This window comes from Piliocolobus tephrosceles, chromosome 16 (genome assembly GCF_002776525.5).
Source record: "Piliocolobus tephrosceles isolate RC106 chromosome 16, ASM277652v3, whole genome shotgun sequence".
Lineage (NCBI taxonomy): Eukaryota > Metazoa > Chordata > Mammalia > Primates > Cercopithecidae > Piliocolobus > Piliocolobus tephrosceles.
In genome coordinates, this window is record NC_045449.1 from 19,809,438 (window position 1) to 19,826,588 (window position 17,151).

Below are 17,151 nucleotides of genomic sequence, written 5' to 3' on the forward strand. Positions count from 1 at the left end.
TTTATTTATTTATTTATTTATTTATTTATTTATTTATTTATTTATTTTTTAGTACTGTGAGATGCCTGATTTTCACATCAATGTAAAGTCTTGGCCAGGTGCGGTGGCTCACAGCTGTAATCCCAACACTTTGGGAGGCCGAGGCAGGAGGATCACCTGAGGTCAGGAGTTCAAGACCAGCCTGGCCAACATGGTGAAACCCTGTCTCTACTAAAAATACAAAAATTAGCCAAGTGTGGTGGCAAGTACCTGTAATCTCAGCTACTAGGGAGGCTGAGGCAGGAGAATCACTTGAACCCGGGAGGTGGAGGTTGCAGTGAGCTGAGATCATGCCACTGCACTCCGGCCTGGGCGACAGAGTGAGACTTCATCTCAAAATAAATAAATAAATAAATAAATAAATAGAAAATAGTCATGACATAACAAAGATAACAGTAATACAGAAGAGTCTTTAAAATTTCTATTAGAGCAGATCATATCTTCTTGAAGTTTGTTTTTTTTTTTTTTTTTTTTTTTTTTTTTGAGACGGAGTCTCGCTCTGTCGCCCAGGCTGGAGTGCAGTAGCTGGATCTCAGCTCACTGCAAGCTCCGCCTCCTGGGTTTACGCCATTCTCCTGGCTCAGCCTCCCGAGTAGCTGGGACTACAGGCGCCCGCCACCTCGCCCAGCTAGTTTTTTGTATTTTTTTAGTAGAGACGGGGTTTTACCATGTGAGCCAGGATGGTCTCGATCTCCTGACCTCGTGATCCACCCGTCTTGGCCTCCCAAAGTGCTGGGATTACAGGCTTGAGCCACCGCGCCCGGCTTCTTGAAGTTTCTTTAACAGGCATGGCAAAGCCCAATCTTAAGACAACAAGTCAGCCAGGTGTGGTGGTTCATGCCTATAATCCCAGCACTTTGGGAGGCCAAGGCAGGAGTATCACTTGAGCCCAGGTGTTTGAAAATGGCCGGGGGAACATGGTTAGGCTCCATTTATACTAAAAATACAAAAAACTAGTCAGGTATGGTGGTGCATGCCTGTAGTCCCCAGTTACTCTGGAGGCTGAGGTGGGAGGGTCACTTGAACCGAGGAGGTCAAGGCTACTTCCTGGTAGTGAGCAGTGGTGATCACTGCAACCCAGCCCGGGCAACAGGACTGAGATCCACGGGGAAAAAAAAAAAAAAAAGAAATCAAGACAAACTGTACCAGCCTGGAAATTGGAGAAAACAGAAAATCTTCACTGCCTTTGTAACGATCACCAGAAAAGTATAAGGAAAATTCAATATGAAAAATTGTTTAAAGCATTAACTTGCCCAAAAGAACAGGAAGTAAGCCTGATGGCCCATCAAGCAAGGCTGGAAGAGAAGATGGCCCTTTCCTGAAGATTCAGCAGGCAAGCCTGCTCCCCTCACCAGCTGCCTGTCATGGTGTTTACAATGGGTAGGCTCCTGAGGTTGCTTCGGTTTGAGTTTTTAAATTTTTTTTTTTTTTGAGATGGAGTTTTGCTCTTGTTGCCTAGGTCGGAGTGCAAAGGTGGGATCTCGGCTCACCACAACCTCCACCTCCTGGGTTCAAGTGATTCTCCGGCCTCAGCCTCCCAAGTAGCTGGGATTATAGGCATGCGCCACCATACCTGGCTAATTTTGTATTTTTTTAGTAGAGACAGGGTTTCTCCATGTTGGTCAGGCTGCTCTCGAACTCCCAACCTCAGGTGATCTGTCCACCTTGGCCTCCCAAAGTATGGGGATTACAGGCATGAGCCACCGCACCCTGCCTAGTTTTTAAATTTTTGTTTTACGTTTGCCTTTATTGAAAAAATATCTTAAAAAGTTTATTCTGGGTTGGGCATGGTGGCTCACACCTCTGGGAGGCCAAAGAAGGTGGACCACCTGAGGTCAAGAGTTCAAGACCAGCCTGGCCAACACGGTGAAACCTCATCTGTACTAAAAATACAAAAACTAGCCAGGCGTGGTGGTGGGCGCCAGTAATCCCAGCTACTTGGGAGGCTGAGGCAGGTGAATTGCTTGAACCCAGGAAGTGGAGGTTGCGGTGAGCCAAGATCGCACTACTGCACTCCAACCTGGATGACAGAGTGAGACTGACTCAAAAATAAAAAATAAAAATAATAATAATTAGTCGGGCATGGTGGTGTGTGCCTGTAATCCTAGCTACTCGGGGGGCTGAGGCAGGAGAACTGCTTGAACCCAGGTGGTGGAGGTTGCAGTGAACCAAGATCACACCTCTGCACTCTAGCCTGGGCAACAGAGCAAGACTCCATCTCAAAAAACAAACAAAAAAAGAGAAGGTTTATTCTACAATAAGTACCTGTGTTAAAATGTAGTGATATTTTCACTCTGTGAAAATGCTCCATGATACGTACTTTCTAACATCATATACATTCAGGCTGGGTGTGGTGGCTTGTGCCTGTAATCCCAGCACTCTAGGAGCCCAAGGCAAGTGGATCACTTGAGGTCAGGAGCTCGAGACCAGCCTGGCCAACACAGCAAAACCCCATCTCTACTAAAAATACAAAAATTAGCCGGGTGTGGTGGCAGGCGCCTGTAGTCCCAGCTACTCGAGAAGCTAAGGTACAAGAATCGCTGGAACCCAGGAGGCAGAGGTTTTAGTGAGTCAAGGCGGCACCAGCATTCCAGCCTGGGCAACAGAACAAGACTCCGTCTAAAAAAAAAATAAACAAAATAGAATAAAAATTAAAATAAAAAATAAAATCATAGGCCGGGTACAGTGGCTCACACCTGTAATCCCAGCACTTTGGGAGGCCCAGGCAGGCGGATCACCTAAGGTTGGGAGTTTGAGACCAGCCTGACCAACATGGAGAAACCCCGTCTCTACTAAAAATACAAAATTAGCCAAGCATGGTGGCGCATGCCTGTAATCCCAGCTACTCGGGAGGCTGAGGCAGGAGAATCGCTTGAACCCGGGAGGCGGAAGTTGCAATGAGCTGAGACTGCATCATTGCACTCCAGCCTGGGCAACAGGAGCGAAACTCCGTCTCTAAATAAATAAATAAAATAAAATCATATACACTTATACAAGTGTGTAAACACACACAAATGTATCGACACACATACACAATAACAACTATGAAGGTTAACTGGAAACACAGGAAAAATACTTAGGATGTTACCTGAAAATGCCTAACACAGAATAATATATATCTTTTCCAATATATGCCTATCTAGGCAGGCATGGTGGTATATGCCTGTAGTTCCAACTACTCAGGAGGATCACTTGAGCCCAGGAGTTCAAAGATCATCCCACATAGCTTCCCAACGCACTGGGATTACAGGCATGAGCCACTGCGCCCAGCCTTTACTTTGATATTTCCAAGGTAAAAATAAAACTCCAGCAGGGTGTGGTGGTTCATGACTATAATCTCAGTACTCTGGGAGGCCGAAGCAGAAGAATCCCTTGAGGCCAGCAGTTCAAAACCAGCCTGGACAACATAGTAAGACCCCATATCTAAAAAAAATTTAAAAATTAGCAGGCAGGGTGGTGTGTGCCTATAGTCCTAGCTACTTGGGAGGCTCTGGTGGACTGCTTGACCCCAGGAGTTCAAGTTGCAGTTAGCTACGATCATGCCACTGCACTCCAGCCTGGGTGACAGGGCAAGACCCTGTCTTAAAAGAGAGAGAATGAATAAATAAAGCTCCCAGGCTCCCAATTAATTGTGAAACATCTGCCACTCTTACCAGCTTTGCACATCATGGAAGCCAGCAATTTAGAGACAATAGAGCCTCTTTTTCTCATCTTGCACTGCTTGCTGTAAGGAAAGTAAGGTATCACGCCGATGATGCTCTTGGCACAAGAGGTCTTACATGCATACACCATGATCAGGAGCTCCATGATGGTGGTGTTCACATCCCTGTAACCAAGACACAGCAAATCTCATCAAGGGATCTACAATACAGTATTCCCTGTTCCAAAAAGTATCAGCAGTGTGTTACTCATGCCTTTACATAACCTAAGGTGCAAGGAGGAAAAAAACCAACCAATAAATTCCTCTTTTCTCAGGCCTCCATAAGATCCCCCACCATCCGCTCTCAACTGACGACCCTACTTAAATACTCTGTTAGAGGAGCGTGTCCACAAGCTCCCACTGTGTGCATCTGTGCCCCAGGAATTGGCCTGCCCTCAGTCATCAGTCAGAGGAAATTTCCATGCCAGTGGCCCTAAAATTAATCCCTCCAAATGGCACACCTATGTCAGCAATTCTCCCTCCTCTCCTGCCTTCAGCACTGATTACCCATTAGCCACAAACATTCTGTTACTTCTATTAATGCAACTCACAACCATTCTTCCCTCTGATCCCCTTTGCTGTACATCTCAAGAGAGTCGTCTACACTATCTCCAACTTATCTACTCTCATTCTCTCCCAAATAGTCCAGTGAAGCTTTGTTTTCGTAAAGGTCATCAGTGGCCTCCATGCGGCCACATCCACGTCCACGGTCACTTGGCTTCCAGAATGCCCCTCTCTGGTCTCCTCCTTCCATCCTTGGTTTCTTTTGCTGGTTCTTCTCTCCAGCTTCATGTCCCAGGACTTGCTCATGTGTCCTCTCCTTCTGTTTCCTCTTGTCCTTTGGGATTCTCATCTAATTTCACAACTTCATAGATGGTGGCAACTCTCAAATTTACAACTCCAGTCCAAATTGAGTATCTGCCCCTCTCCTCCCGCCCGGCCACACCTGGCCCTGGTCAGTCCTCCCACAGGCAGCTCACACCACTAAGGGCCTTGCTCTGGGTGTTCCCACTGCCTGCAATGCCTTCCTCCCCACCTAGTCTCTCCCTCAACTTCTCTGGTCTTTGTTCAAATGTCACCTCCACAATGAGGCCTACCCTGTCTGCCTCTCTCTGCCCTCTTGCCACCATCATCTCACCATGCTGTCTTTTTTTTTTTCCAAACCACTCATCATCTTCTAGATAATCTATTTCTTTATTATGCTCACTGTATGTCTTCCTCCACTGGAATATACACTCTACAAGGACAAGGATCTTTCTCTGTTTTAATCATGGAGGCATCTCAAATATGTGTAACTAACTGTAACTCACATATTGTGGACATTCAAAATAAGTATTTGTTAATGACAGGAGTGAATGGAAACATAGAACACTGGGTAAGTAGGTTCTCTGTCACTATCTAACAAGTCTGACATCTGATGAGTTAAAACAGACTTTCACCCTGTGTTAATTCACTTAGGGAAAATAAAAAGATTTTCAGAAAAGTATTCTATGGGAAGGATAAGAGTGGAGGAACTGACAGTGAAGGTAAAGACACCCCAAGGCTCCCAAACCACACTCCCAGGAGCACCATTGTTCTGTGAGCTAGAACAAGGCTTTCCATTACTGAACTCAAATAAGGAAAGTCTTGTTTGAAATACAGGAAAACTTCAGTAAATGGATGGAATTTTCTTAATTTTAAATTTCTACTTTATTTTCAGTGCTACCACTAATCTGAAGTAAAACAGAGTATAAGATGTATCTGACCACACTAAATCTTTTTTTTTTTTTTTTTTTTTTGAGAGGGAGTTTTGTTCTTGCTGTCCAGGCTGGAGTGCAATGGCACAATCTCGGTTCACCGTAACCTCTGCCTCCCAGGTTCACGCAATTCTCCTGCCTCAGCCTCCCAAGTAGCTGGGATTACAGGCATGCGCCACCATGCCCAGCTAATTTTGCATTTTTAGTAGAGACAGGGTTTCTCCATGTTGGTTAGGCTGCTCTCGAACTCCCGACCTCAGGTGATCTGCCTGCCTGGGCCTCCCAAAGTGGTGGGATTACAGGCTTTTTTTTTTTTTTGGAGATAGTCTCACTCTATCACCCAGCCTGGGGTACAGTGGTGCAATCTTGCCTCACTGTACCCTCTGTCTCCTCGGTTCCAGTGATTCTCATGCCTCAGCCTCCCAAGTAGCTGGAATTACAAGCGTACATCACCACGCCCAGCTAATTTTTGTATTTTCAGTAGAGACGGGGTTTCACCATGTTGGCCAGGCTGGTCTTGAACTCCTGATCCACCCATCTCGGCCTTCCAAAGTGCTCGGATTACAGGTGTAAGCCACCTTACCCAGTCTTTTTTTTTTTGCTTTGAGATGGAGCCTCGTTCTGTTACCCAGGCTGGAATGCAGTAGCGCAATCTCAGCTCACTACAACCTCTGCCTCCCGGGTTCAAGCAATTCTCGTGCCTCAGCCACCTGAGTAGCTGGGACTACAGGACCTCATGACTCTGCCCAGCTAATTTTTTGTATTTTTAGTAGAGACAGGGTTTCACCATGTTGTCCAGGCTGGTCTCAAACTCCTGGCCTCAACTGATATGCCCACCTCGACCTCCCAAAGTGCTAGGAGTACAGGCATGAGCCACCACATCTGGCCCTCAACACTAAATGTTATTTCATGGTATTTCACAAAGAAGACCATGAGGTCCAGACTCTGCAACATGGACAAGACTGAGAACCCAAGTTAACACAAGCTTACGTCAGGTATGGAACAATGCAAAATGAGAGAGAGAGAGAAAATGAAAGGGGTGCTGAGTGGTTCCAATTACAGGAATATGAAACTGACAAAAGGCAGGGGCACAGGATAAGTATTGAAATGTACAAAAATAAAGAACCAGAAGGACTTGAAAATGAGAAGGATCAGCAGTCATCCTTCTGAAGTCCTAAATTCTAAGTCCGAGGGGGCCCTCAATGCCTACTCATCTACTTGGGTAATCCACACAACCTTTGTGCATTTATCCAATGGAATCACACTTGTCTGTAAGGAGATAAAAGTACTACAGACACAGAAACCAAGGAGCCAGAAGCAGTGTAAGTTGTTCTGTGCCCACACCTTCCCTGCGCCGATGCTGGAGGTGAAGGGTTAAGATGTGGGCATAGGTGAGTCCTCCACTTCCACCCTGGTTTGGCGGCAGACCTGGGAAAGAGGACAGCAGCAGCAGGGGCAACTAGCACTCAGCGCCTCCACCTCCAGCTCTGCTGAGAATCCTGGGTGTCACAGCAGAAGGTGAAGCCAGGGCACCGTGGCAAAGGCCCTCCACACCATCTCTCCTTCAGAGCACACCCGTTTGCCAGGGCACTGGGATGCAAGGACAGGTCTCCCCCGCCACTCCTCTTCCCAGGAGAGATGGGGGTTTTGTGACTTCATCCCAAAGAACCAAAGACCAGGACAGAAAATGTTCAAACTTTAGGTGAAAAAATGTGTGTTCTAAGACTAAAGTCTCCCGAAATGACCCTCTTCTTCTCTTTTCGTTGGTATTTATTATATATGTATATATACAAATTAAGCATGCAGCAACTTTTAACTCTAAGCTAAAAAATAATGCATTAGGCTGGGCACGGTGGCTCATGCCTGCAATCCCAGCACTTTGGGAGGCCAAGGTGGGCAGATCACGAGGTCAGGAGATCAAGACCATCCTGGCTAACATGGTGAAATCCCGTCTTTACTAAAAATACAAAAAAATTAGCCGGGCGTGGCAGTGTGCACCTGTAGACCAGCTGCTGGGGAGGCTGAGGCAGGAGAATGGCATGAACCCGGGAGGTGGAGCTTGCAGTGAGCCGAGATCGCACCGCTGCACTCCAGCCTGGGTGAAAGAGCAAGACTCCGACTCAAAAAAAAAAAAAAAAAAAAAATTATGCACTAGACAAACTGATTTCTAGACATTAAAAATTGTTCTGAGTGAAGAACTTCGTACACAGAAGCGTTTGGGGACATTTGTGGACAAACACACAATGGAAAGTGGGGCTTTAAGGCCAGGTGTGATAGGCTCACTTTCTACATTGCTGGAATCCCAGCAATACAGGAGGTCCAGGCAGGAGGATCACTTGAGGCCAAAAGTTTGAGACCAGCTGGGCAATATAGTGAGACCTCCATCTCTACAAGAAATGAAAAAATTACGTGAGCATGCTGGTGCATGCCTGTAGTCCCAGCTACTTGGGAGGCTGAGACAGGAGGATAGTTTGAGCCCAGGAGTTTGAGGCTGTAGTGAGCTATGATCTCACCACTGCACTCCAGCCTGGACAACAGATCTAGACCTTATCTCTAAGAGAAAAGAAAAAGAAAAAAAAAAGTAGGGCTCCATGTGATCACCCTCCCTTTCAGAGTGCCACAGATAGCCTCACCGCACTGAACCTTCTATACCCAGCTTAAACATATGTGACCAAACAATTTCCAGAACACAGGTATGTCAAAGGTCACACTAGACAGGAACACACATTCCTTCAGTACAGTCTTTTATCCTCTCAGCTAATTTAATTTATGCAACAAAACAGTAAGTAATGATCACTTTTATATGCAATAAAAGCTTAAAAGAATCCTAACTAAGAAAGCTCTCCTCCCCTAGCCTCTGTTTCTTTCGGGGAGAGGAGGGAACTAGAAATGCTTCACTGCAAGTTTTATAAAATTCTGGCTATTAATTGCTAGGAAACTTAATGGATACTATTATCATTAATAGCCTCTACTCTGGGCACAGTGGCTCACGCCTGTAATCCCAGCACTTTGGGAGGCCGAGGCAGGCGGATCACCTGAGGTTGAGAGTTCGAGACCAGCCTAACCAACATGGAGAAACCCTGTATCTATTAAAAACACAAAATTAGCCAGGTGTGGTGACACATGCCTGTAATCCCAGTTACTAAGGAGACTGGGACAGGAGAATTACTTGAACCTGGGAGATGGAGGTCATGTTGAGCCGAGATCATGCTATTGCACTCCAGCCTGGGCAATAAGAGCGAAACTCCGTCTTTAAAAAAAAAAAAGACCCTCTACTCCAATACTTGGTTACTTCTACCCATAAAGAACACTGAGTGGCTGGACACGGTGGCTCACACCTGTAATCCCACCACTTTGGGAGGCCGAGGTGGGCGGATTGCCTGAGGTCAGGAGTTTAAGACCAGCCTGGCCAACATGGTGAAACCCCATCTCTACTAAAAATACACAAATTATCCAGGCGTAATGGTGCCAACTGTAGTACCAGCTACTCGGGAGGCTGAGGCAGGAGAATCACTTGAACCTGGGAGGAGGAGGTTGTGGGGAGCTGAGATCGTACCACTGCACTCCAGCCTGGGTGATGGAGTGGGACTTTGTCTCAAAAAAGAAAGAAAGAAAAGAAAGAAAGAAAAACACTGAAAGAACACGTAAAAGTCAGCAGTTACGTCAGAAAACTTAGTTTTCTAAATTCCAAATTGGTAAGATATACTAATTTTAAGACTATCGTAACTCTTCCTGGCAAGCCATCTATCATTATTTTAAACATTCATGCCTAAACAGAAACCCAGAAAGCAACATTTCTGCTGGATACTCACTTTGAAACGGTTTGGATGATGAAAACATCTTTTCCCCTCACGGACTCTTGAATTTGTACTCTTGTTTCTGGCAGGAAAAGGAAAAAGAAGAGACGGAAAGGCATATAGTTCAAATTTTTTCAAAATACACAAAAAAATCTGCATGATTCCCTAATGTAATAAAATATGGCAACGAAAACTGTTATAAAACTCAGTAGGCTTTAGATGTTACAAGGGATAATAAACATACTGCCATTAATCACACTTTTTAAAACACAGCTTTAAGAGGGAATTATATTTCTGACTTGAAATAAGTAAACATATAATTCTCACCCCTTATATACACAAACAGTGAGTGCTGTACCACTCTGAGCATAGTATCTTTATAGAAAATTATAGGCCAGGCACAGTGGCTCATGCCTATAATCCCAGCACTCTGGGAGGCCGAGGCGGGCAAATCACCTGAGGTTAGGAGTTTGAGACCAGCCTGACCAACACAGAGAACCCCGTCTCTACCAAAAATACAAAATTAGCCTGGCGTGGTGGCACATGCCTGTAATCCCAGCTACTCGGGAGGCTGAGGCAGGAGAACTGCTTGAACCCGGGAGGCGGAGGTTGTGGTGAGCCGAGATCGTGCCACTATACTATAGCCTGGGCAACAAGAGCGAAGCTCTGCCTCAAAAAAAAAAAAAAAAAAAAACAAAGAAAAAGAAAATTATATGCTCATTCAATTAGCATAAATTGAGAATGTATTAGGTACAAAATACTGTATGTTGTGAGAAACAAAGATAAATAAGACACAATATCCCTACTCTCAAAATATGTGTGATCAGCCATAAAGAAACAATTAGACAAATCCATAACAGGACATTCTACAAGACAACCTCTTCAACAAGTCACTGTCATAGGAAGAAAAAGGAAGAGGTGAGGGGATTGTTCTAAAATAGAAGAGACTAAAGATATATATATATTTAAAAATTCCCTTGAACTAAGCATCCTGGTTTGGGGCAGAGAGGGGGAAACAACTACAAAAGACCCTTTAGGCCAGGCATGGTGGCTCATACCTGTAATCCCAGAACTTTGGGAGGCCCAGGCAGACGGATCATCTGAGTTTAGGAGTTCAAGGCCAGCCTGGCCAACATAGTGAAACTTCGTCTCTACTAAAAATACAAACATTAGCTGGGTTTGGTGGTGCACGCCTATAATCCCAGCTACTCAGGAGGGTGAGGCAGGAGAACTGCTTGAACCTGGGAGGCAGAGGCTGTAGTAAGCCAAGATTGCACCACTGCACTCCAGCCTGGGTGACAAAGTCAGACTCCATCTCAAAAAAATAAAAAATAAAAAAACCCTTTAGGACAACTAGGAAATGTGAATATAGGCCACATGTTAGATGATTAAAGAATCATTGTTGGGCTGGGTGTGGTGTCTCACACCTGTAATTCCAGCACTTTGGGAGGCCAAGGTGGGCAGATCACTTGAGGCCACAGAAAAAAAAAAGAATTGTCCTTAATTGTTAAGTTAATTTTATTTTCCTTTTTTTTTTTTTTTTGAGACAGGGTCTTGCTCTGTTGCCTGGGCTGGAGTGCAGTGGTGTGATCCCAGCTCACTGTAACCTCCACCTCCTAAACTCAAGTGATCTTCCTGCCTCAGCCTCCTGAGTAGCTAGGATTACAGGTACGCACCACCAACGCCGGCTAATTTCTTTATCTTTGGTAGAGATGGCATTTTGCCATGTTGCTCAGGTTAGTCTTGAACTTCTGGTCTCAAGTGATCCGCCCACCTTGACCCCACAAAGTGCTGGGATGACAGGTGTGAGCCACCATGCCCTGCCTGTAATTTCTTTAAATGTGATAATGGTATCATATTTATTTAGGTGAAAGTAATTATTCCTAGAGGATGCATGGTCAAGTATTCAAGGATTAAGTGTCTGCAACTTACATTTTTTTCTTTTTTTGAGATACATCTTGCCCTGTTGCCTAGGCCAGAGTGCAGTGGTGCAAATATGGTGCAGTGGTGCAAATATGGTGCAGTGAGTCAAGGCTCACTGCAGTCTTGACCTCCTGGTCTCAAGAGATCCACCCGCCTCGACATCCAAACGTGCTGGGTTTACAGGTGTGAGCCACCACACCTGGCCTGTAACTTAATTTTAAATGGTTCCCCACGTACATACTCATATGGCAAAATGTTAACTGTTCGAGCTAGGTGGCAGTTTGCTATACTATTCTTTCAACTTTTTTATATGTTTGAACATTTTCATTAAAAATGTAGGAAAACAGTTTGGGAAGCTGAGGTGGACAGATCATTTGAGGTCCAAAGTTCAAGACCAACCTGGCCAACATGGTGAAACCCGTCTCTACTAAAAATACAAAAAATTAATTGGGCGTGGTGGCACTTAACTGTAAGCCCACCTACTTGGGAGGCTGAGGCAGGAGAATCACTCAAACCTGGGAGGTGGAGGTGGCAGTGAGCCGAGATTGCCCCACCGCACTCCAGCCTGGGTGACACAGCAAGACTCCATATTAAAAAAAAAAAAACTTAGCCTGGCAGCAAGGTGCCCACCTGTAGTACCAGCTACTGAGGAGGCTAAGATGGGAGGAGCACTTGAGCCCAGGAGGCAGAGGCTGCAGTGAGCTCTGATCATGCCACTGCATTCCAGCCTGAGTGACACAAAAGACCCTGCCTCAAAAAAAAAAAAAAAGAAAAGAAAAGAAAAGAAAAGAAAATGAGCTTTAGAGTCAGGAGATCTGGATTCAAACTGGACCTCATACCTAATGTCAACCCCTGAACTCAGTTTTTCAGTATCTGGTAACAGTAAGAAATCCACAAATACTACTTCCTTCCTTCCTTCCCAATAAACACCAAGTATTTTCCTTCCCTTTATTCAGAAACCTGGAGAGTGGACCAACCTCCTGGAGTCTTACGCCACTGCCTTTCCCTTTCACCTTCCCTCCTAGACTCCAGACAAAGAACATTATTCAATTCCCTCTAGGGGAAGAATCTTCTCCAAACTCTCCTTACAGAGTTTAATTATACTTTTTCCCTACTGACGCCACACAGGGATCTTGGGAGACAGGAAAGAGGCAGTAATGGAGACAAACATGGGAAGAGCAAAACTTCTGCCTTTTTATCAAAGCCTCCTGTAGTGGGGCCAGGCCTGGTGGCTCACACCTGTAATCCTAGCAGTTTGGGAGGCTGAAATGGGAGAATTGCTTTTGCCCAAGAGTTTGAGATGAGCCTGGGCAACATAATGAGACCCTTGCTCTACCAAAAAAAAAAAAAATATATATATATATATATATACACACACACACACACACACACATCTTTTAAATCTTCTAGTGGAAAAGGAACAGGAATAAGTATTTATTGAGCATCTACTGTGTGCCAAAAGCTGTTAGGCACACAAGTTATCCCACTTAATCCTCAAAACAGCCCTAATTTACAGTTAATTCATAGTTTAGAAAGGTTAAATAACTTGTCAAGGATAAGGTGTGTAACTCTGAAGCCCATGCAAGCTGTTCAATGCTCCTGCTAAAAGTTTTTTCTTTTTTTTTTTGAGACAAAGTCTTGCTCTTGTCCCCCAGGCTGGAGTGCAATGGCGCAATCTTGGCTCACTGCAACCTCCACCTCCTGAGCTCAAGCGAATCTCCTGCCTCAGCCTCCCGAGTAGCTGGGATTACAGGCGTCTGCCACCATGCCTGGCCAATTTTTGTATTTTTAGTAGAGACAGGGTTTCACCATGTTGGCCAGGCTGGTCTACGAACTCCTGACCTCAGGTGATCCACCCACCTCGGCGTCTCAAAGTGCTGGGATTACAGGCATGAGCCACCGCACCCTGCCTAAAATAATATTAAATATTCACCATTGCTAAAGAAATTACAATGATTACTATTTATTTATTTATTTATTTATTTTTGAGACAGGGTCTCACTTTGTCACCCAGGCTGGAATGCAGTGGTGTGATCATGGCTCACTGCAGCCTCTACCTTCTGGGCTCAAGCGCTCCTACCACCTCAGCCTCCCTAGTAGCTGGGACTACAAGTGCAAACCACCACTCCCAGCTAATGTTTGTATTTTTAGTAGAGATAGTGTTTTGCCATGTTGCCCAGGCTGGTCTCAAACTCCCGAGCTCGAGGAATTTGCCTGCCTTGGCCTCCCAAAGTGCTGGGATTAGAGGTGTGAGCCACCACACCCAGCCCTACAAAGATTAAATAACTTTTTTTTTGCAACTTGGGATAATATGTAATGACATGTATCAAACAGCAAAAAGTATTTCTTAACAATATTTTATGAAGTCTAACCCAAGGCAACTTAGGTGCAGGTAAAGAATAACTAACTAAAACTGGAGTCACACAGGATTTACTCATCCTGTCTAAGGTGACAGGATTTACTTGTCTTGCCTAAGGTGACATAAATTTAAGCAACGGTTGAGCTCATGTTCATTCAGTTGACCAGCTGGTTCAAATATGTCTGCAGCTTTTACTGAATGAAGTTTCAGAACTGGAGTTCAAGCCCCAGAAATGACTTGCACCAGGGTTACATATCTAGCTGGTATTAGTGAGAGCTAAAAAACCACTCTGTTCTACCTTGCCTGCCTGACTTCTTGCTAATGGAAATGTACAACTGAATCAAATCGTTTCAATAGCAAAGGATGAAGGACTGAGCCAATATGCCACATTCCACAAAAAGGTCAATGTTCCACATGCCCAAGATTGCTCACCTCTGTTAGGTTCCTGGTAAACCTGCACTTTGCCCATCTCCACCCCCAGCCGCCTAGAGAAGAGAAAGGGGGAAAAAGCTGAAAAAGTAATAGAAGAAACCCAGTATCTTTACTATTTAAGGAGATGTGTAAATTGATGAGTAAAATAAAATAAAGTTATTCTTCTTATAAAATTTAAAGTCAATATTAAATTGTTACGTCAATCCATTACCTAGCCCCTCACCCCAACCCCACGTTTTCCCAGGAAGGACTATGCAGTCCCTCTCTGCCTGCCTCACCAGCCATCTTCCTTGGACACTCTGCACTCCAGCCCACGTTCCTGAGACACACCAAGGACCCCTCCTGCATGCTGCAGGGCCTTGGAATCTTCCGTCCCCTCTGCTTGGGGGGCTCTGCCTCCAGATCTTCATTTGGTGGCTCATTCAGGTTTCTCAACTCACATACCATCCCCTCAGTTTAAAGGCACTTCAGCACACATGCTAAAGCAGAACAACCTGCCCCATCATTCCTTTCACACAGTTTTCTTCATAGCATTGATCTTCATCTGAAATTACCTTGTTTGTTTTGTTGACTTGATTTCTGTTTGGCTTTCTACTAAAATGTCAATTTCATAAAAAGGATGGATCTTGACTCACTGATAATCCCCAACATCTAGATCAAGGTCTAGTACACAGTAGGGGTACAGTATTTGTTTAATAAATATCTAAAATTATACTAAACTATAAGCTATAAGTTATTTCATACAATATACATGTCAATGTTTTTTTTTTTTTCTTTTTGAGACGGAGTCTCACTCTGTTGCCCAGGCTGAGTGCAGTGGTGCAATCTCAGCTCACTGCCAGCCTTCCACATTCAAGCTATTCTCCTGCCTCAGCCTCCCAAATAGCTGGGACTACAGGTGTGTGCCACCATGCCCAGTCAATTTTTTGTATTTTTAGTAGACGCGGGGTTTCACCATGTTAACCAGGATGGTCTCAATCTCCTGACCTCGTGATCCACCCGCCTTGGCCTCCCAAAGTGCTGGGATTACAGGCGTGAGCCAACGCACCCGGCCCCAAAGTGCTTTATACTCAAAAAGTGCTTTATACTCAAATTTATACTCAAATTTTATATATATATATCACCTAACACAATTCCTGGCACTTATAAGGCACTCAATAAATGTCTGCTGAAAGAATATGTAGGGAGATGGGATAGTTTATAAAAAGAATAGCCCTTAATATACAGAGATGAGACATGTTACATGAACATCTTGCATGATGAAAAAAAGATACACATATAATTATAAAATATCTGCTTTCATGTTTAACAATCACCGCCAGTCTGATTATCAAATTTAAAGCATTACATAATGAATATAGATTTTAATGGTACAATTATAACTCACTCTGCAATTTTCTTTGAGAGCTCCATACATGATGAATTTGAGTTTGCTGAAAACAACACCAGACCACCTTTGGTTATGTTCATCTTGGTTTCTAATTCAGGTGGCGTCACACAAAACATCAAAACCTTCTTGGTTTTCCAATTTCCAGAGCCTAGAAGGATATAACACATATTAAAAACTGCCATATGATATGAAATACACCTGAATGAACTTTTTTTAAAGGAAATGACTTCAGCTGAAGGAAATCAGTTTCTATCCTAATAGTATTTTTAAAATATTAGATATATACGGACAAACAGAAAGTTCACTCGGATTTCAGGGTCCCAAATTTATGGAAATACATTATCACGTGATGTTCACAACCACTGAGAAGAAATGATAAACTTACAAGAAAGGCGGAGCTGAAGAGCTCAATGTTTTACTGATTGCTGCTTAAAGTCAATTATGGACAACCTCCTTTTATTCTCTGACAACAAAATTCCTCCTGGATTAACACACAGAAAAATGGCAGAGCCATTAGCGAGAACAAGGACTGATTAATCCTTAAACAAAGAATAAATGACCCATCTACTCCCAGCTTTTCCTGTAATCCTTGTTTACCATAAAACCTTTCCCGGCCTTTCAGCTGCCCTGTGTCATGTCTAAAACTGACCTCTCATCTTCATTTTCCTCAAGTGGAACATGGGCTGACTAGAAAATCACCTTGAAGGACACTTAAGTGACCACCTAAATGACAGGCAGTGGGCCACAAATAAAAAGGTCCCTGGCTTAGAAGTCATCACTGCTGGCCAGGTGCAGTGGTTCACGCCTGTAATCCTAGCACTTTGGGAAGCCAAGGCAGGTAGATCACAAGATCAAGAGATTGAGACCACCCTGGCCAACATGGTGAAACCCTGTCTCTACTAAAAATACAAAAAATAGCTGGGCGTGGTGGCACGCACCTGCAGTCCCAGCTACTTGGGAGGCTGAGGCAGGAGAATAACGTGAACCTGGGAGGCACAGGTTGCAGTGAGCTGAGATCGTGCCACTGCACTAGAGCCTGGCAACAGAGCAAGACTCTGTCTCATAAATCAAAAAAGAAGTCATCAGTGCTGAGTGTCCTCATCACGTAGTGGAGGTGCTAGATGGAAGGAACAGCAACAACCCAGCAGGCTGTGGGCAGGGGGGCCCTTTCTCAGCAAGCTCACTGCATTTCCACAGTTGTATGTTCATCTGGGACCTCTGGGAAGGCTGGTGGAGATCATCAATGAGCTGAAAGTAAGCTAACCTTTTTCATCATTTTTTTTTTTGTTTTTTTTTTGAGACAGAGTTGTTCTGTCGCCCAGGCTGGAGTGCAGTGGCGCGATCTCGGCTCATTGCAAGCTCTGCCTCCCAGGTTCACATCATTCTCCTGCCTCAACCTCCTGAGTAGCTGGGACTACAGGTGCCCCCCACCATGCCTGGCTAATTTTTTTGTATTTTTAGTAGAGACAGGGTTTCACCATGTTAGCCAGGATGGTCTCGATCTCCTGACCTCGTGATCTGCCTGTCTTGGCCTCCCAAAGTGCTGGGATTGATTACAGGCGTGAGCCACCGCACCCGGCCTCATTAGTCTCAAATGTTAATTATACAAAACACAAACACATGCTCCCTATAAACACCTGAAACATGGCTGGGCATGGTGGCTCACACCTGTAATCCCAGCACTTTGGGAGGCCAAGGCAGGCGGATCACAAGATCAGGAGTTTGAGAACAGCCTGGCCAATAGGATGAAACCTGTCTCTACTAAAAATACAAAA

The 17,151-nt window shown here is 44.6% G+C and overlaps 1 protein-coding gene across 6 annotated transcripts in view; it reads right to left on the bottom strand.

Annotated features, from left to right (window-relative positions):
* The window catches only part of PRPSAP2 (phosphoribosyl pyrophosphate synthetase associated protein 2), a 74,418-nt gene that overhangs the window by 49,722 nt on the left and 7,545 nt on the right, over nucleotides 1-17,151 (bottom strand). For 2 of the 6 annotated variants that reach the window (XM_026449382.1, XM_026449384.1), the window contains exons 2-6: nucleotides 15,762-15,857; nucleotides 15,374-15,524; nucleotides 13,987-14,039; nucleotides 9,288-9,354; nucleotides 3,693-3,865 (exon numbers count right to left, since the gene is read on the bottom strand). In XM_026449382.1, the coding sequence (XP_026305167.1) occupies nucleotides 3,693-3,865; nucleotides 9,288-9,354; nucleotides 13,987-14,039; nucleotides 15,374-15,492 (412 nt within the window). In that variant the 5' untranslated portion in view covers nucleotides 15,493-15,524; nucleotides 15,762-15,857. Of the gene's footprint in view, nucleotides 1-3,692; nucleotides 3,866-9,287; nucleotides 9,355-13,986; nucleotides 14,065-15,373; nucleotides 15,525-15,761; nucleotides 15,858-17,151 lie in introns of all 6 variants that reach the window. The other 4 variants (XM_026449385.2, XM_026449383.2, XM_026449386.1 and 1 more) reach the window with 4 other exon arrangements.